Below are 21,871 nucleotides of genomic sequence, written 5' to 3'. Positions count from 1 at the left end.
AAACTATGCTGTTTTATTAATATTCAGTTCTAGGAGTTCCCCTCATGGCTCAGCGGGTTATGAACCCAACTAGTATTCATGAAGATGCGGGTTTGATCCCTGGACTTGCTCAGTGGGTTCAGGATCGGGCGTTGCCGTGGCTGTGGTATAGGCCAGCAGCTGCAGGTCTGATTCAACCCCTAGTCTGGGAACTTCCATATGCCTCAGATTCGGTCACTTAAAAAAAAAAAATCGAGTTCTCAAATTTCCTTATTTCTTCTGGATGCAAGTCCTTTATCAGATTTATGAAATGTAAATATTTTCTCCCATTTGTAACTTGTCTTTTCATTTTCTTTTTCTTTTTTTGGCCATCCCTGCATCATGAGGAAGTTCCTAGGCCAGGGATCAAACCAGCTTTAGTAGCAACGTCAGAGCCTTATCCCACTGTGCCACAAGAGAACTCCTATCTCTTCATTTTCTTAATTGTACCTTTCAAAGAGTAGAAATTCTTAATTTTGATAAAGTCAAATTTATCAATTTTTCTTTTACAGATTATGCTTTTAATGTCATATCCTGGAACTCCTTGCTTAACCCAAAGGTATGAAGATTTTCTCCTATTCTTTCTTTTGAAGTTTTATAGTTTTAGCTCTTAAACTTAGGTCTATGATCCACTTTGAGTTTATTTTTGCATATGGTTTAAGGTGAGGGTGTAAGATTGTTGTTGTTGTTGTTTTTTTCCTGAATGTGGTTTTCTAATTGTCACAGCACAGTTTGATGAATAGACTATGCTTACCCACTGAATTGTCTTGCACTTTTGTTGAAAATCAATTGATGATCAGTGCTAAGGTTTTTTTCCTCAATTCTTTTTTTTTTTTTTTTTTTTGGTCTTTTTGTCTTCTAGGGCCGCACCCACAGCATATGGAGGTTCCCAGGCTAAGGATCCAATCTGAGCTGTAGCTGCCAGCCTCCACCACAGCCACAGCAACAAGGGATCAGAGCCTCATCTTCGACTTACACCACAGCTCACGGCAATGCCAGATCCTTAACCCACTGAACGAGGCTAGGGATCGAACCCACATTCTCATGGATGCTAGGTGGGTTCGTTAACTGCTGAGCCACGATGGGAACTCTTTTTCCCTAAATTCTTTTTTTTTTTTTTTTTGTCTTTTTGCTATTTCTTGGGCCGCTCCCGCGGCATATGGAGGTTCCCAGGCTAGGGGTCGAATCGGAGCTGTAGCTGCCAGCCTATGGGATCCGAGCCACGTCTGCAACCTACACCACAGCTCACGGCAATGCCGGATCGTCAAACCACTGAGCAAGGGCAGGGGCCAAACCCACAACCTCATGGTTTCTAGTCGGATTGGTTAACCACTGCGCCACAATGGGAACTCCCCTAAATTCTTAATTTTGTTCCATCAATCTATATGCCTGTCCTGTGCCAATACTGAACTATGCTAATTACTGGAGGTTTATGATAAGTTTTTTTTTTTTTTTTTTTTTTTTTTTGTCTTTTTGCTATTTCTTGGGCCGCTCCCGCGGCATATGGAGGTTCCCAGGCTAGGGGTCCAATTGGAGCTGTAGCCACCGGCCTATGCCAGAGCCACAGCAACGCTGGATCCGAGCCGCGTCTGCAACCTACACCACAGCTCACGGCAACGCCGGATCGTTAACCCACTGAGCAAGGGCAGGGACCGAACCCGAAACCCCATGGTTCCTAGTCGGATTCGTTAACCACTGCACCACGACGGGAACTCCCATGATAAGTTTTGAAATGAGGCAAAGTCCTTAAACTTAGACCTTCCTTCCCTCCCTCCCTTTCTCCTTTCTTTCTTTTTTTATTTTTGGCCATACCTGCAGCATGTGGAAGCTCCGAGGGCAGGGAGCAACCTAAGCCACTCGTGACAATGCTGGATTCCTAACCCACTGTGCCACAAGGAAACTCCAGACTTAGATGTTTCTTTTCTCTTTTTTCTGTCTTTTTGGGGCTGTACCCGCAGCATATGTAGGTTCCCAGGCTAGGGGTTGAATCAGAGCTGTAGCTGCCGGCCTACACCACAGCCATAGCAACTCAGGATCTGAGCCACATCTTCAACTTACACCACAGCTCCCGGTAATGCTGGATCATTAAACCACTGAGCAAGGCCTGGGATTGAACCCCCATCCTCATGGATACTAGGCGGGTTTGTTAACTGCTGAGCCAGGATGGGAACTCCAGGTGTTTCTTAAAACTGGTTTGGCTATTCTAGGCCTTTTGCATTTTTATGTGAATTTTAGGATCATCTTGTCAATTTCTTACAAAAAAGTCTGCTGAGATTTAGATAGGAATTGTTTTGAATTTGTAAATCAATTTGGGGACAACTGCCATCTTGACAATATTGAGTCTTTCAAACGATGAACATATAATCTCTCCATTTATTCAGATCTTTATTTTCTCTCAGTAGTGTTTTGTGCTTTTATTACACAAGTCTTACTTATGTTAAATTTAATACCCAAATACTTGTTCTTTTTGATAGCAGTGTGAATGGAAATAATTTTAAATTTCATTTTTAGACTCTTCATTCTTAGTACGTAGAGATACAAGTGATTTCTATATATTGATCTTGGATTCTTGTGACCTTGCTTATTAACATGTCTATTAGTTTTGGTATTTTTTGGTGGATTCCTGGGGTTTTCTGATTCTTACAGAATCACATCATATAAGACAGTTTTACTTCTTTCTTTCCAATCTAGATCCCTTTTATTTTCTTTTTCTTGCCTGGTTATATTGGCTAGAACCTCCAGTGCAATACTGAAAAGATGTGGTACAAGCAAACCTCACTCTTGTTCCTAATCTTAGAGGTAAAGCATTCAATTTTTCACCATTAAATATTACATTAGCTGTGGGTTTTAACAGATGCTATTTATCAGGTTGAAAAAAATTCCCTTTTATGTCTAGTCTTTTGAGATTTCTTATTATAAACGAGTGTTGTCTATCCCAAATGGCTTTTTGTCTTTATTCCATTATCCAGTATGGTGTTTGACATTAACTGATTTCAGATAAGTCAACCTTGTATTTCTAGGATAAATTCCATTTGGTTGTGGCATATAATCCTTTTTATTGGTGGCTGCATTCAGTTTGTTAATATGGAGTCAAGGCTTTTTGCATCTGTGCTCAGAGCGGATACTGGTCTGTAGTTTTCTTACGTTTTTGTTTGACTTTGGATAATATTGGCCTTATAGAACGAGTTGGTAAGTGTTCTTTCTTCTATCTTCTGAAAGAGTATGGGATGGACTGGTGTTATTTTTTTCTATAAACATTGGATAGAATTTACCAGTGAAATAATCTGGGTCTGGGCTTTTCATTATGGAAATACTTTAAATTATGAATTCTGATTACTTCACTTTCGATAAGTCTGGTCAGATTTTCTATTTCTTCTTGAGTCAGTTGCGATAATTTGTATCTCTTTAGGGATTTGTTCATTGCTTGTAAATTATCTAATATGTTGGTATAAAATTGGTCATAATATTCCAATATATTCCTTTTAAACTTCTGTAGGGACCACCATGCTATCCTTTCCTTCATTCTTTTATTATTTATACTTGGGGTTTTTTTTGTTTTTGCTTTTTAGGGCTACACCTGCAGCATATGGAGGTTCCCAGGTTAGGGGTCTAATCAGAGATGCAGCTGCTGGCCTACGCCAGAGCCACAGCAACGTGGGATCAGAGCCAAGTCTGCAACCTACACCACAGCTCACGGCAACGCCGGATCCCTTTCCTTCATTCTTGATTTTGCTAATTTTGTATTTTCTTTTTTATTGGTTCAATCCAGTTAAAGTTTCGTCATTTTTAATGATATTTTCAAAGGCCAAATTTTTAGTTTGATTTTCTCTATTATTTTTGTCTTCTATGTTATTACATTCTACTCTAATCTTTATTATTTCCTTTCATTGGCTTGCTTTGGGTTTATTTTTTTCCTTTTATAGTTTGTCAAGGTTCAAACTTAAAGATCAATTCTAGACCTTTTGTTTTGACATAGATATTTAAAGTTAATAAATTTCCCCCTTATAACTTTATCTACCACCTATAATTTTGATATGCAGCATTTTCATTTTCTCTCTGTCCGAAACATTTTTTTTTCATTTTCTTTTTTTTTTTTTTGCTTTTTAGGGCCATACCCACAGCATATGGAAGTTTCCAGGCTAGGGGTCGAATCAGAGCTATAGCTGCTAGCCTACACCATCGCCGCAGCAATGCTGGATCCAAGCCACATCTGCGACCTACACCGAAGTTGACAGCAACGCCAGATCCCCAACTCACCGAGCGAGGCAAGGGATCAAACGTGCATCCTCAAGAATACCACTAGTCAGATTTGCTTCCCCTGTGCCACCTTGGGAACTCCCACCTGTCCAAAACATTTTATTTATTTATTTATTTGGTTGTTTGTTTGTTTTTGCTTTTTAGGGCTGCATTCTTGGCCTTAGGAGGTTCCCAGGCTAGGGGTCCAATTGGAGCTGTAGCCGCCGGCCTACACCACAGCAACGCAGGATCCAAGCTGCTTCTGCAACCTACACCAGAGCTCACCACAACGCCGGCTCCCCAACCCACTGAACAAGGCCAGGGATAGAACCCGCAACCTCATGGTTCCTGGTCAGATTCGTTAACCACTGCGCCATGACGGGAACTCCTGTATTTATATTTTTAAAGTCAGCAAAACACTGTTACGATTGTTGCTTTTCACAATCTTATATTTTTGGAGATGTTAAGAAGAAATGAGAACAAAAATATATATGGACTCTTTTCTGTTAACCCACAAATTTATCGTTTCCAGCACCTTTATTTCTTCCTATGGGTTTGAATTATTATTTCGTATCATTTTCTTTCTGCCTGAAGGGCTTCTTTTACTATTTCTCACAAGGAAGGACTACTAGCAACAAATTCTCTCGTCCTTTATTCAAGAAGGTCTTTGCTTTGCTTTCATTTATAAAGGTAATTGTGCTGGACACGGTTTTTTTCTTTTAGCACTTTAAATGTCTAATGCTGGAGTTCCCATCGTAGTGCAGCGGAAATGAATCCAACTAGGAACCATGAGGTTGTGGGTTTGATCCCTGGTCTTGCTCAGTGGGTTAAGGATTTGGTGTTGCTGTGAGCTTTGGTTAGGTCACAGACTCAGCTTGGGTCCTGTGTTGCTGTGGCTGTGGTGTAGGCTGGCAGCTGTAGCTCTCATTTGACCCCTAGCCTGGGAATCTCCATATGCTGCGGGTGCGGCCCTCAAAAAAAGCAAAAAAAAAAAAAAAAAAGTCTATTGCCTTTTAGCCTCTGTTGTTAGCCACTTCCTACATCTTGTTCCCTTGTATCTGAGAAGTTGCTTTTCTCTTACTACTTTCAAGATTTTCACTTTATCTTCATCAACAGTTTGACCATGATGTATCTAGGTGTGGGTTCTTTTGCATTTATCCCACATAGAGTTGGTCAAGTTTCTCAATTATGTAGATGAATGTATTTTTATCATATTCAAGTTGGTTTTTTTGGACATTATTTCTTCAAGTATTTTTCTATTTTCTATTGTTATATTTTTCTACCCTCCTTTTCTCCTTTCTCTGCTGTTAACTGGTATTCTTGATATTAGTACATAGTTTCTGTACATCTCTTAAATTTTTTTTCTTTTGAGATTGAATAGATTCTACTGATACAGTTTTAAGTTCACTGATTTTTTTTCTGCTATTTCAAATCTGATGTTATATTTCTAGAGATTATATCACTTCAATTACTGTCTTTTTCAACTCCAGAATTTCCATGGGATCCTTAAAACCTTTTTTTTTTTCCCACTTACTTGATGAGACTCTCTATTTTTATTCATTGTTTTCATACTTTTCCTTGATTCTTTAGTTCCCTTTACTTCTCTTAACAGATTGATACTTTGAAATCTCTGTATGTTAACTCCAATATCTGGGGACACTTAGAAACGACTTCCACTGATGGCTTTCCTTCCTGAATATAGATCAAATATTTCTGTTTCTTTACATGTCTTGTAATTTTTTTAAAAAATTGAGCAGTTTGGATAATGGATTGTAGCACCTCTAGATTCTGACTCCCCCCACTCCAGAAGTTGTACTTTATATTTTGTTTGTTTAATAATTTGCTTGGGCTAAATTTATGAAATCTATCTACCCTACAGTGTTCCCCTAGTGATGTCCATGCTCAGTTGTTGTTGTTTGTATTTATTTATTTATTTATTTATTTATTGTTGATCATATATTTATTTTTGTTGCTGTTTTTAAATCTTGTTTTTATTTCTAAGCCTGGACTTTTATAGGACCTGTCTTATATCTGTATAAGTAAATGATCAACCAATAATTATACACAAGAAGTGCTTAAATACCCTGGGCTGAAAGATTTGTGTGCTGAGTAGTGACAGCACATTCGAAATTCACCCTAGTCTTTACTTTCCACTAGGCCTTTTTTGCCTCCTTTTCATACAGCCTCAGAGCTAACAGTGAGCATGGAGATGGCTTGGGGCCTCTCCAGTCTGCATATGTGTGCAGCCTCAGCCAGGAATGCATTTGCCCCAGTCACAACCCTTTATTCAGGCTAGTAGAACTGTTGGCTCTCCCTGCTCACCCGCCACCAGGATTATCACTTCCACTGACAAGGCTGCTGGATGCAGGCATTACCCATTGTTCCCAATCTGGTGAGCACCCTTCAGCTATGGCCTGCCTTTGGTTCTGACTGAGCTGGGATGGGGGGCAGGTAAAAAGAATGAGAACAACCCCTGCCAAGAGCACTGCTGACTCCCACTACCATTACCCAAAGTCAGCAGTTTTTCACACACAAACACTTCTCAGATTGTTGTTAGCCTCTGGCCAATTTCCAGAAGGCCAAAAATTTTATCCAGATTTATTGGTGCTTTTGGGGAGAGGATTTGCTGACCTCGTAATTCATCTGTAGCTGGAAGTCCCTCCCAGAAAACTCCCTTTTATATTAAAGGCCAGTTTGGAGAAAGGATGAGCCTCATTTTAGAAGGCTGAGAATTAACCCACTCAAGTTTAATGATTTATAATTTCAACGTCATAATGATAATGTCCACATTTTCAACAAATAGCTTTTAAGAATTTCTCCTCTTTCTGAAAACATAAGGCAGGAATAATATTCTGAAACTAAAGTCAATTCATGCAATTAAATGTATGTTATGAGAATTTATTCCTTGAGAAAAATAGTAGTACTTATAACAAAACATGAATTACCTCAGTGATAAGACTCACATTCCCATTTTTTTGTTCCTATTTAATTTTTATCTTGACATCAAAGTTATGTAAGAAGAATCAGCCAAATAGCATAAAACTACAAAAATAATCTTACGTGAGTAAAGGAATGGCAAGCAAGGGAAGAGTTTGAATTTTACTATAAAATAGGAGTTCCCGTCATGGTGCAGTGGTTAACAAATCCGACTAGGAACTATGAGGTTGCAGGTCCTATCCCTGGCCTCTCTCAGTGGGTTAAAGATCTGGCATTGCCATGAGCTGTGGTGTAGGTCGAAGACTCGGCTCGGATCCCCAGTTGCTGTGGCTCTGGCGTAGGCCGGCAGCAACAACTCTGATTAGACCCCTGGCTTGGGAACCTCCGTATGCCATGGGTGCGGCCCTAAAAAGACAAAAGACATAAATAAATAAATAAAATTTTACTATAAAGTAGTTCGGTCCAATGTAACAATAAATGCATTGGTAGTCTATACTAATAGGTTAATAGGTAGTATACAACCAAATACTCTAGACAATTAAGCTGCTTTCTATAAATAAAAAAAAAAATCTCTGGTGATATACCAAATAGTTCTGCATTACTAAAATAGCACTTGGTAGACGACTGCTTCATATCCTTTAAGAGGTACTGTGGATGCCAAATATAAAGCAAAATTCAACTTCATCACCAAAAAATTATCCCTCAGAAAAAAGTGGGAAACTTCATATTCAGATACTTCTAAAATTTCTCATATTATAGGGTGCCCTCTCAATTACTTTATTTTAGGTCTTTTGGGCTTTGTTTTGTTTTGTTTTTTTGGCCACACTGGCATCATGCGCAAGTTCTAGGGACTGAACTCACCCCACAGCAGTGACCTGAACCACAGCAGTAACAACTGGATCTTTAACCATTAGGCCACCAGGGAACTCCTCAATCACTTTATTTGGAAGAACAAAACATATTTGCAGAAAAAAAATCTCTAAGCCTGAGATTACATCAAAGCTAGTTTTTAAAGGCTTACAGAGGTCACCTGTATGAATAAGAAACTACAACTACAAAAAAGAGACAACCAAATTTAACACAGAGTGATTATTTATGGACCTGTGAGCTCTCAATTGCCAAGTGTGGGATGTCCTTAAAAATAGGTCTTCTAAAGTTCGCTTTAAAAAGTGATAGTTAGGGTTGTAAACATACTTCATGGGACTAAAATAGCCAAAATCCTACTGTTATGCCATTGGGCACTTGTATTGAGATAAATATCCAAAGACAGCATCTTACAGAGCAGCAAAAACTACTATATTTTGAACATCTTAGACTACAGGAAAGATGATTTGTGATACTGTGATATATATATATTTGTTTTTTTCCTGTTTCTGGCATAAGTCTTCTAAAATCCTTGTAATTTACTAATAAGCAAAAAGAGCAATGAGAACATCTTTTGTTATAATATTTGGTCTTTGTTCCTTGGTTCCTGAAATAGCTCCCGAGCCATAAAGGTGAAAGGGGAATCTTTTTACTCATAACAAAACCACATTTGAGTTTGCATTAATGAAGTAACTTTTAGAAAGCCCCTAAGGATGGGGGCTGGTTGCCAGGGGAAGAAAGCAAGCAATCAGAGGGTTGAAACTTTCAGCCTACTCCCCGGGGCCCCCCCGACCTGCCCCTCCGTGCCTCCCCCCAACCAATACACACACCTCTGAGGAGGGAGGAGAGGACAGGAGGCTAAAAATGACCAATGGTCAGTGATTTAATCAATCATGCTTACACAGTGAAATCTCTATAAAAATCCAAAAGGATGGGGTTCAGACAGGTTCTATATTGGTGGGCAAAACACATCCACATGCTAGAGGGGGTGGCTCACTCCAAAGGCAGACATCTCTGTGCTCAGGGCCCTTCTGGACTTCACCTTATGTATCTCTTCAGCTGGCTGCTCACTTTTATCCTTTAATATCCTTTGTAAAACCAGTAATCTAGTAAGCAAACTATTTTCCTGAGTTCTGTGAGCTGCTCCAGCATTTAATCAAATCCAAGGAGGCCATCCTAAGAGTTTCCCATTTATAGCCACCCCCCCCCCTCAGGGGTTATCTTACCATCACATTCCTAGCTCTGAAGTATTTAGTTAGTAAAGAAAAAAAAAAAGTTAAAAGACTGAGAGTAGTACACAATTAAGGTTTCCAAAGATCAAAGAAAAGATAATCCACTCTTACATCTTTTTTTTTTTTTTTTTGACTTTGGAGTCTGAGAGTCTAGTCACCCCATTTCTTTGTAGACCTGGAGGAAAGAAGTTCACTTCCTTTCAAGGGAAATAAAGTGGCGGCTGCCTCTTGGACTCTGTCCCAGGTCTTCTCATAAGCCGGTTTTATAAAATCTTCTCTGTGATGTGAAGTTTCAGCAAACACACACACACAGGTGCACACATAACACATACATCCTCTCATCCAGAAGTCATCAATTCTACTCCCATCATTCACATATGAGAAAACTGAGCCATAGATCTTCAGTGACCCATATGTGCAGCTTTGGGAGAATCAAGACAAGATCTCACATGTCTCAATTCCTATCCCGGTGTTCATTCCATTCCATCACCCTGATAAATTATTCTTTCAAGTCCTCAGTATGAGTGACAACAGCTGCCTGCCGCAATAACCTTTTCTACTAACAAGTACATTCAAGTTGGAATATATTCAAGCCATTGAAGTCTCCCCCTCTCAGAACCCCAACATCTGAGAAAGACGATGAGGTTCTAAAGAGGGGGAGCTGGCCAGGCTGAGTGATCAAGATCTGTGTGCCTGTCTGTCTCTCTTTCTGTCTTAACCTCCCCATATGAAGACTTCTTTGTGTTCATTTCAAGAAGCAGGGCAAGTGTTATTTATCATCCCTAATCCATCTGATCTTCCGAACTTGACTCAGTTTGCCCATGTTTCCCTCAGTATCTGTGGGGGACTGGCTCCAGGACCGCTTGCAGATACCAAAATCCATGGATGCTCAAGTAACTTATATAAAATGGAGCAGTACAGTCAGCCCCCTCCATATCTGCTGGATCTATGCTCTGCTCAAGTCTTCCAGAACCTAGCTTGTACACACAAAGAGATTCTGCACAAAATCAATCAAGAAATTTATACCACTGTGATTCTACCCCTAGCTGGGTAACCTTGGAAAAATACTTAGTGTTTTTAGGTTCTTTTTAAAAAAATTTTTCTTTTTATTAAAGTATAGGTGATTTACAATGTTGCAGCAATTTCTGCCATACAGCAGAGTGACCCAGTCGAGTTTTAGTTTCTTAAGTGAAATAGAAATTATTTTATCTATCTCATAGGATTATTCTAAATGTTAGATGAGATAATTGTGAGTCCTTTTTTATTAAGGGTGTCTTTGTTATTTTATACAAAGACAATCCAGGTTCTTACTGCTAGAGTAGAAAATAGAGCTCATCTTTCAAGGTTTTCTTGTGTGTTTTGTTTGAATCAAAGAATTGCCATGATAAAGAACTTGATCAAAGTTATTTATGGTAAAACTGAACATTATACTTATCATAGATGTGTGTTCACTGGATTATACAGATGAAGGTATAAAGTACTAAAAATATATGCCTTTCGGTGTATTTTTATATGGCAGAATTTTATGCGTGCCCCTTTTTAGAAAGGGTATTTCCATCAGTTATAAACTGCTGCTCCAAATTGTGTGATAATTTAGATGAAGGTCATTACCAACCCAGATGACCAAACCTGAAAAATATTATTCTCATGTCAGAGACCTTGAAGAAAGAATACTCTAATGGGATTAAAATGTCTTGCAAAGAATTACAACATGAAGAGCTCAAGAAATCTTAATTTGTAAAAGGTCACAGAGTTACAAAAAACATCGCTCATTTCAACTAATTAAATGAAATTTTAGTTAAACGGCACCTTTAAATATTGGTATTGCAGCTGCAAGTGCATTTAAATAGCATTTACGCAGATATAATTACCACAATTAAACATGGGTAGAAGTGGAAACACCATTCTTAATTATATTGATATAATCAGTTTTATTAATGCTTTATAGCAACAAAAGTGACACCTGACAGTAGCACACAATTCATGACTGAACCTAATATTAAGCATTTTAGCATATTAAAGAATCTAAAGCTAGGTAACCGGGGAAAGAAAGAAGTCAAACGAGTTCCTACCTGTGACGATACCATAGTTGGGAGGTTCAAGAATTACTCCATAAAACTGGATGATGTTTCTGTGACTGAGGACACTGAGTATTTCTGCCTGTTCAAAAAAACAAACACAAAATTGCATAAAATTTATAAATGTCTCACAAAATAGGTTTCCTATTCGATTTTCTTTTACGTACATTTATAAAGATGTATATGTGCTCAGCAAGTATGTGATGCTGATAAAACTGTCTTTGGCAGCATTCTTTACAAATTAAGCATTTATACTGAGGCTTCCTGAAAAACTTAAAAAAGAAGTTGGGGTGAATTGGCAATAGAAGAGGTTACCCATCAGCAAGTTAGCAAGACTGACAGCAGAGGAGGATGACTAAGGGAAGATACCATATTTATTTACAGTCAAAGCCCTCTTCCTAAGAGTCAAGTCCATTTTCTCTGCATAATGTCTCCTCCGGGAGTCTACAACAAGACTGAACTTCTACTGAACAGTCACAAAAAATTGAGGTAGGAGAGTTCCCCTCGTGGTGCAGCAGAAAGGTTGTGCATTTGATCCCTGGCCTCGCTCACTGGGTTAAGGATCCAGCACTGCTGTGTGCTGTGGTGTAGATCACAGATGCGGCAAGGATCCTGCGTTGCTGTGGCTGTGGTATAGGCCAGCAGCTGTAGTTCTGATTGGACCCCTAGTCTGGACACCTCCATATGCCTCGGGTGCGGCCCTAAAAAGCAAAAAAAAAAAAAAAAAAAAAAAAAACAAACAAACAAAAAAATTGAGGTAGGGCTTCTTAACTATTACTGGAATAGATTCAGGTAATACCCAATTATATTATTTATCTAATCATTCATTTAAAATAGATTATTGCTCTTACACTGTGTGTATGCAAGGTATTGTAAAAGATAGACAGGTAGATTCTTGACCTTTGGTGGTGATTTGATAGAGAAGCTATACTTATACTTTGAAATGGATTATATGTTAGAAAACTGTGCTGCAGAGTGTCATGGTAAAAAATAGTGTTTATTGGAGTTCCCATTGTGGCGCAGAGGAAACAAATCCGACTAGGAACCATGAGGTGGCGGGTTCGATCCCTGGCCTCGCTCAGTGGGTTAAGGATCCAGCACTGCCATAAGAGGTGGGGTAGGTCACAGACGCAGCTCAGATCCCAAGTGGCTGTGGCTGTGGCATAGGCCAGCAGCTACAGCTCCAATTCGACCCCTAGCCTGGGAACCTCCATATGCCAAGGGTGAGGCCCTAAAAAGACACACACACACACAAAAGTGTTTATTAAACTTATTTTTTTAACTTAATTTTTAAATTTTTATTGGAGTATGGTTGACTACAATATTGTGTTAGTTTCAGGCGTACAGCAAGGTAAATCAATTATATATATATATATATATATATATATATATATATATATATATATGTTCTTTTTCAGATTCTTTTCCCATATAGGTTAGTACAAAATATTGAGTAGATTTCCCTGTGATATACAGTAGGTCCTTGTTACTTATCTATTTTATATATAGCAGTGTGTATATGTTAATTCCAACCTCTTAATCTATCCTCCCAATGTTCCCCTCTGGTAACTGCTAGTTTGGTTTCGATATTAAACTTAATTCTTAAAATGAAAAAAAAAAAAGAAAAAAGGAGTTCAGCGGAAACAAATATGACTAGCATCCATGAGGTTACGGGTTTGATCCCTGGACCTGCTTAGTGGGTTAAGGATCCGGTGTTGCTGTGGCTGTGGTGTAGGCCAGTGGCTACAGCTCTGATTCGACCTCTAGCCTGGGAACCTGCATATGCTGTGGGTGTGGCCCTAAAAAGACCAAAAAAAAAAAAAGAAAATGCAAAAAAATGGAGATATCATTCTCTAGATTAACTAAATCACATGTAGTCATTAAAATTTTATTACTTTTGGGATTCCCATCGTGGCTCAGTGGTTAACGAACCTGACTAGCATCCATGAGCATGTGGATTCGATCCCTGACCTCGCTCAGCAGGTTAAGGATCCAGCATTGCTGTGAGATGTAGTGTATGTCGCAGACTCGGCCCAGATCTGGCATTGCTGTGGCTGTGGCTATAGCTCCGATTCAACCCCTAGCCTGGGAACCTCCATATGCTGCAGGCGTGGCCCTAAAAAGACAAAAAAATTTTTATTGCTTTTGTGGAGATAAAATATGGCCAATCAAGAGTTGTAAGTACAATGAAAGAATGTCAGCAATTAATGAAAATGGAGGTGTCTTGGTCAGAAAGGAGACTCCCCTTTGGGACTCTACATACTGAATTAGTGTTATTTATTATACCTTTTTTTTTTTCATTGTAAGAGTTGGGGTTTCTTTAAAAATATTGTGAAATCTGTTTTGAAGGTGGTGTGACTAGAGAGAAAACAGAAGTTTGAGGGCTGACATGGGGTCAATACGGGAAAATGAGGACGGAGCATTATCAGTGATTAAATGAGACATTTATCAAGGTGGATTTGATAGTTTTTCTTATAAGGATTGAAGGGGGCTATCAAAATGATTCCTTAAGATTCTCTGAGTGTCCACTGTGTGTAGAGGTTCTGTCTTCATCAAACTTTTCATAGTTTATTTTTCCAAGTAGGGAGAAAATGTATTAGTTGGGCAATAAATACAATTATTCATCCATATGGCAATTTTATTTATTAAATAATCATAAATGAATTTTATTGTAAAAATACGGTTCATGGGAAGTTTGGAAATCACAAGCCCTCTATTTTTTTTATTGGAACATAGTTGATTTATAATGTGTATTAGTTCCTGGTACACAGCAAAGTGATTCATATACACACACACACACACACACATCTTTTTTTCAGATTCTTTTCCACTATGACATATTATAAGATATTGAGTATAGCTCTCTGTAGGACCTTGTTATATCTTTTATATACAGTAGTTTGCATCTGCTAATCTCAAACTCCTAATTTAACCCTCTCTCCCATCTTTCCCCTTTGGTAACCAGAAGTTTGCTTTCTATATTTGTGACTCTGTTTCTGTTTTGCAAATAAGTATCAAGTTTCAGATTCTATTTATAAGTGATACATGGTATTTGTCTTCATCTGACTTACTTCACTTAAAATGATAATCTCCAGGTCCATCCATGTTGCTGCAAATGGCATCATTTCATTCATTTTTATGGTTGAGTAGTATTCTGGTGTGTGTGTGTGTGTGTGTGTGTGTGTGTACGTACACCACATCTTTATCCATTGATCTGTCATTGGACATTTAGGTTGCTTCCATGTCTTGGCTATTGTAAATAGTAATAAGTGGCAGATCAAATCTTTGTGAATAAAGCATGAGAGTTCAATGTGAGGAAGCAATAATATTGGGGCTAGTATTGGTCAAAATAGGGGCGTGCTAGCCTTCGGCATATTTTGTATATTCTTTGGGGTATCAAAATCCTGTGACCTTTAAAAGTGTTTGTATCAATAAAAAATAAATTCAAGAATACTCTGGGAGTTCCCACTGTGGCTCAGTGAAAATGAACCCAGCTAGTGTCCAGGAGGATGTGGGTTCAATCCCTGGCCTTGCTCAGTGGGTTAAGGACCCGGTGTTGCTGTGAACTGTGGTGTTGGTCACAGACGCAGCTTGGGTCCTGCATTGCTGTGGCTGTGGCGTGGGCCAGCAGCTGCAGCTGTGATTCAACCCCTAGCCTGGGAACTTCCTTAGGCTGCAGGTGTGGCCCTAAAAAAAGCAACAACAACAACAACAAAAAGAATATTCTGAATCCTTGGATGACCATTTCATAATTCAGCACATGGGATTTTCAGTGTTCCAGCTAGTTTTTGTGTTTACATTAGAGATACTGCCAAATGATACCCTGGAGAGAGAATTTATCTCTCCAAGTATTGGTAAACATGTCTAGCAGCTCTTGAGTAGGCATATACTAATGACAAAATAACAACCATTACCTTGTGTCCTTTTGTTGTGCTCATATTTTAATTTTTTAGTTATGAAAAACTCTTCCAAATAATTTACATGTAAAAGATACTTTATAAGACTTTACGTTCCAATTTTTAATAAACTAAGAATTTGATTTAACATCATGAAAACGACATACTTTAGAGTGCTGTACTTGTTTCATGGAAATGGACTAATAACAAGCAGAGGTAGATTAAATAAGTAAGTGGTATTTGCAATAACTGAAGGTCAAGTGATACCATGTTAGCAATTCAAACACGCTCCAACAGAAATACCTGGGATTAACTGAGATACTAAAACCTGTGCTATAGCAGCCACTATCTGATGGCAAGGCGATGTATTTAGATAGACTTGCCTTTATAATTACCTGCTTGCCAACAATTCATTAATGAAAACTGTTGTAGTAAATATGCACCAAATAATTTTTTCTTTAATTGTTGATTTCCTGATTGACATTCTGGGGTATTCTAGCAAATGGACTGCCTATCAATATAATGGATTAGTGGTTTAAAAAAGTTCGCCATTAACGATGAAGGCTAAAATAATACTCTATTGTGCCAAAAAATGTAAATATACTTTTACACTATTAAAACCAACAAAACATTAATTTTTAGTACATATAATTTGATGAAAATTGTTCATTTCTATTGTACTGATTTTATGGTTGCATTTTTATTTAACTGAAAAATTGATTTTGATTTTATAAGAGCGATACACAATAAAGAGATACTTAGATTTGTATTTATGTATACTTAAATTACACTGAACTAATAATTTTAGTCAACACCGAAATCCAGATGACTTAATTTTTCTGTGTAAAGAATTTACATTTAGGGAATTCCTGTTGTGGTGCAGTGAAAATGAATCTGACTAGTAACTGTGAGGTTGTGGGTTTGATCCCTGGCCTCGCTCAGGAGTTAAGGATCTAGTGTTGCCATGAGCTGTGGTGTAGGTTGCAGATGTGGCTCGGATCCTACATTGCTATGGCTGTGGCGTAGGCTGGCAACGGTAGCTCCGATTAGACCCCTAGCCTGGGAACCTCCATATGCCTTGAATACAGCCCTAAAACGCAAAAAAAAAAAAAAAAAAAAAGGAAAGAATTTACATTTATTTCTCAATTCCAAAATGCTATTGTAGGGACTCTAACATATACTTGTATGTCAACACTCACAGCTGCATTATTCACAGCAGTCAAAAGGTAGAGACAGCTCAAGTGCTAATCAAGTGTTGAAGAGATAAATAAAATGTAATATATAGATAGAATATTATTCAGCCATAAAAAGTAATTAAGTTCTGATACTTGCTACAACATAGATGAACCCTTGAAAGCATTAGGCTAAGTGGAGTAAGCCAGACACAAAAGGATAAATATTGGATGATTCCACTCATAGGACGTATCTCCAATTGGCAAAATCAGAGATTAGAAAGAATGGAGATTAGAGGTTTCCAGGGCCTGGAAGAGGAAGGAATGGGGAGTTATCTCTTATGTGCAGAGTTTCTGTTTGGACTGATGAACGATGTTGGAAATAGACAGTGGTCATGGCTGGTTACAACACTGTGAATATAATTAATGACGACTGAATTGTACACCTAAATATGCTTAAAATGACAAACATTATGCTATATGTATTTTACCACAACCATCATTAAAAATGTTTTTAAAAAGTTATTCTAGACTTTTGCAGAGATGAATGATCATAGCCTATTTACTAATCATCCCAAAGTTACAGAACCCAAGGTCTAAATATCCTTGGGATACATAAGTAGTTTATTTAGGTAGGACTTGAGGATTTAAAGATAGACTGGGACAGACTATTATAACTATTATAATAGACTATTATAACACACTATTATAACAGCAATTATAACTCAGGCTCAAAGACTCTCCATTAAATAAAGAATCCCAATGTGACAGAAAAGTAGAGTAACCACAGGTCTATTCATAAGGATGTCTAACAGTAATGTCCATATTAGAGCACAAAAATGTCTATACAAAAATGTCTATACAGATGTTGTGTTTGCAGCAAGGTGCTCCCATTGTTTCTAGTCAGGGCCAATCGAGCTGCAGCTGCCAGCCTACACCACAGCCACAGCAATGCCAGATCTGAGCCACGTATGCGACCTACACCACACAGCTCACAGCAACGCTGGATCCTTAATCCACTGAGCGAGGCCAGGGATCAAACCTGCATTCTCATGGATACTAGCCGGGTTCATTACCACTGAGCTATGATGGGAATTCCTGTTAGTTTTATTTTAACTGGCAATTCTATGCATTTATGTGGGGAGATGAGTCATTAGTTCAGTTGGCTATGGTTCCAGAAGCTGACCAGCAGATTGTAAATGGCTAATCCAATCAGAGAGAATAAGAGAAGCTAAATATCATAATTTAACTAAATTTAAGTTCAGGGGAAGTTAAGTTTTAATTCTCTTCCCTTAAACTATTTTCAACAGTTTTATAATAAGATTTAAAATTAATTAGTATCTTCATCTTCCAAACAATCCCTTTCCCTCAATTCAAAACTTTTTTCAACCTAATCCCTGATTTTAATTTGTTTCTTTGATTCTAGAGAGCTGCGACAGAATCATTAAAAATCTGTGGCTTTTGTTTATTTTAATTGAAGTAAAAATAAAACAAGTAAAGCTTGCTTTACATTTAAAAATATTCCATTGATTCGGTCTATATGCATTTATGTGATAACATATTTAAAATAAAGTTGAGGTGTTCCCTGGTTCCCTAGCAGGTGAAGGATCTAGTGTTGTCACTGCTGTGGCTTGGGTCACTACTGTGGCTTGGGTTTGATCCCTGGCCTGAGAACTTCCGCATGCCGCAGGTGTGGCTGAAAAAAAAAGGAATAAAAGGAGTTCACTTCTTTTTGTGAAACAAAGCAAAGGTACCTACATCACTCTATTGATTACTGTAAAATGAACCAGTAGGTTATGAAGACTCATATCATGAGGCTAGTAGGTTCCATTTACGTCTTATATTAGGAATAGGCTTTTCTCCCTGGTTGTTAACAGCTTCTACGTAGCCGCAGAACTGTGTCTCCCAGAGTCCGTGACCCCGATCCCCATGGACCCTGATCTCTGAGGTCCTCAGCAATTCCAAGATTCTGATTCCATCAGAGTATGACAGTCAAAGAAAGAAAAGTGGTTCATCCCATCATTCAGAGGAAGTAGTCTCCTTACTACACTGTGCACTCAAGGTCAAAGTCTCTCTCCAAAGACAGCTCTGTCTCCAGAATATCAATCTGATCCAGGGTCAGTACAGTCCCTCAAAGTTCAAGAAGACATGATTAAAAAAAAAAAAAAAGAATTACATGTATAACAAGAGAGATGGGGAAGAAATAAAATGACATATGAATTGTGGTTATCTCTAGGTAGCAAAAAGAATCACAAATGATTTAAAGTTTTTACATATTCCCCAAATTCTTTATAATAACCTATGTAATTTTTTAATCAGAAAAAAGCAAAAACATGGCACAAATGAACCTATCTACAAAAGAGAAACAGAGTCACAGACATAGAGAACAGACTTGTGGTTACCAAAGGGGAGGGAACAGGGAGTGGGATCAGCTGGGAGTCTGGGGTTAGTGGATGACAACTATTCCATTTAGAACGGATAAGCAATGAGGTCCTACTGCACCGCACAGGGAGCTATATCCAATCTCCAGGGATAGAACATGATGGAAGATAACATGAGAAAGAGAATGTACGTATGTGAATGACTGGCTCACTATGCTGTACAGCAGAAACTGGCACAACACTGTAAATCAACTACACTTAAAAAAAAAAACAAAAGCGGGAGTTCCCATCGTGGCACAGTGGTTAACGAATCCAACCAGGAACCATGAGGTTGCGGGTTCGATCCCTGCCCTTGCTCAGTGGGTCAATGATCCGGTGTTGCCATGAGCTGTGGTGTAGGTTGCAGACGCAGCTCGGATCTAGTGTTGCTGTGGCTCTGGCGCAGGCCGATGGCTGCAGCTCCAATTTGACCCCTAGCCTGGGAACCTCCATATGCCGCAGGAGCGGCCCAAAGAAATAGCAAAATGACAAAAAAAAAAAAAAAAAAAAAAAAAAAAAAAGCAATAAAGCATGTTGTGTAAAGACCAGAGCATATAAATATAACATTTAAAATACTGATTTGCATGGAAATTCTGATTTTTCCCTAGGATTGGATCAGGAACCTTCCCAGAACTACCCTAGGCATATAAAAACTAGTTTAGTTAACCTCTGAGTTATGAGTTTCTCTTGACATGGCTCCAGAACAAACTAGTGTTCACTTGGGTTATTCTTGAATGTGTTCTGAGACCATGAGACAAAGGTGCTGGACACTGAGTACACGGCTTCAGAGTCTGGCTCAGTGTTTTATTAAATGATCTTCCTCTCCTTTCTGCCATTTGCTCCTGTGGCCTGCTGCTCTTGAGAGAAGGCTTTCCTACTGTGCTCATCCTGCAAAATATCTAATACAATATCGCATGAGGGAGGAAGGTCAGATACGTTACGTATGTGGGCAGCATGCAATAATATTCAAAGAGTGGATAAACAAATAGCATTTGACGACAGTAACATTGTGTTTAAATAACTGCCACTGAGGGTTCATGGTAGGTAAATGTTTATTCTGAACAGGACAGTGAGAAGAGTAAAATGCCCATGGGTGTGGATTTGCTCCAATATTCTTTCTGTTCTTTTTACACCCATAAGAGTTAAGGCTACTATTTCATAAGAATGAAAGTCAATACATTATATAACCACAGGAGAAGCCACACCGAAATTATGTTCACCAGCTCATTGTTGATTTAAACTTTCAGAATGATGGCTACAAGTTGCCTCTTGCAGGTTCTACAGCTTGCAACAATCAAATGGGCACAGTTTCTTGAAAGCCCTTCCCTGCTTGGCTACTCTCCAAGCATACCCTCATTGTACTTTTTCGGATTCAGAATGCAGAAGCTTGCTTAGTTTTAAACTTTCCACTTCCGAAGTTCCAATTTTCTACCCAATGCATTGTACAGTTTCCTTCCTTCTTTCCTTCTTTTTTTTGGTCTTACACCTAAGGCATATGGAAGTTCCCAGGCTAGGGGTCGATTGGAACTGCAGCTATGGGCCACAGCCACAGCCACAGCCACAGCAGATCTGAGCTGGTGACAACACTGGATCCTTCACCCACTGAGTGAGGCCACAGAGACTGTCAGGTTCTTAACCCGCTGAGCCATAATGGCAACTCCTGTATTTTACCACATACATTTCCAAAATCACAGGTACAAGTAAGCCAACCTCTTATGAAGCCCACACTTCCCATACTCACCGTGCAAGATGCTCCACTACCACACCCTGAGAAATGGGAGCCCTGATGCTCAGTTGTGGGGCTACGTTTCACGCAGGCTCCCTGCTACGGACTGACTACATTCCCCCCAAATTCAGATGTTGAAACTTAACCCTCAATGTGCCGGTATTTGGAGGTGGAGCTTGTAGGAGTTCATCAGGTCAAGAGGGTGGAGCCGTCCTGAATGGGATTAGTTAGTGCCCTTATAAAAGTGACCCCAGAGAGCTCTCTCACCTCCTCCCCCCGCCATGTGCAGATACAGCAAGAACACGGCCATCTGTGAACCAGAAAGCGTGTTCTCACCAGAAACCGAATCTGCTAATGACTTGATCTTCGACTTCCCAGCCTCCAGAACCGTGAGGAATAAATGTTGTTTACAAGCCATTCCATCTTTGGCATTGTTACAGCACCTGAACAGACTAAGACAGCTCTCTTCCTAGGCTTGGGCTGGTATCACAAAAGTGTGCAGCGAATGAACCAGGCCTCTTAGGAACAGGACGGGCTTGAAAAGAAAAGGCACACCAATCTTCCCAGTAGAGCATACCTCTTATTTTTATCCCACAGAGCTCAGGACTACTGTATTTAACAGCGGGATGTAAGGGACAAGGGGAAATTCTTAGTTTAAAAACTCCTAGGATATAACTACAGATGGGATAAATTCATTTAATTAAAAAAAAAAAAACAAAAAACAACTCCTAGGAGTTCCCATCGTGGTGCAGTGGTTAACGAATCCGACTAGGAACCATGAGGTTGCGGGTTCGATCCCTGCCCTTGCTCAGTGGGTTAACGATCCGGTGTTGCCATGAGCTGTGGTGTAGGTTGCAGACACAGCTTGGATCCAGCATTGCTGTGGCTCTGGTGTAGGCTGGTGGCTACAGCTCTAACTGGACCCCTAGCCTGGGAACCTCCATATGCCACGGGAGCGGCCCTAGAAATGGCAAAAAGACAAACAAACAAACAAACAAACCCTCCTAAAACAGTATTTACAAATCTATAAGGTAAAACACCCAGCTCTCTCAGGCAAGAAGTGGGCAGACTGTCCCTCCCCTTCTGACTATTTCAGGCTCTGATTATAAAGATAACTGAGGCAGAATGCTCACCCTCAGTAATCAGATTTATATGTATCACATCACGGGAACCAGGGTCAAAAACAAGAAAATGCTGTTTCATTCCCTGCATTTTTACTCCAAGAATATCATGGCCAGGGGCGTTTTCCTAAAATAAAAATGTGATTCTTACATGTATGGCAAGATGAAAAA

General features: G+C 39.1%; 1 protein-coding gene across 13 annotated transcripts in view; it reads right to left on the bottom strand.

The window, feature by feature from the left end:
* Nucleotides 1-21,871, bottom strand: part of MAP3K20 (mitogen-activated protein kinase kinase kinase 20) — a 204,655-nt gene that overhangs the window by 98,928 nt on the left and 83,856 nt on the right. For all 13 annotated transcript variants that reach the window (XR_014829549.1, XR_014829548.1, XR_014829554.1 and 10 more), the window contains exon 3: nucleotides 11,360-11,447. Coding sequence is in view for 6 of the 13 variants with exons in the window: in XM_013990583.3 (XP_013846037.2) it covers nucleotides 11,360-11,447 (88 nt within the window). In the remaining 7 variants the exon portion in view is untranslated. The remainder of the gene's footprint in view (nucleotides 1-11,359; nucleotides 11,448-21,871) is intronic.

Source organism: Sus scrofa, chromosome 15, assembly GCF_054392235.1.
Source record: "Sus scrofa isolate SSC_HxYL_T2T_F1_AM1 chromosome 15, Sscrofa_HxYL_maternal_Yorkshire_Landrace_v2.0, whole genome shotgun sequence".
NCBI classification, from domain to species: Eukaryota; Metazoa; Chordata; class Mammalia; order Artiodactyla; family Suidae; genus Sus; species Sus scrofa.
This window is presented reverse-complemented; position numbering and strand designations above follow the sequence as displayed.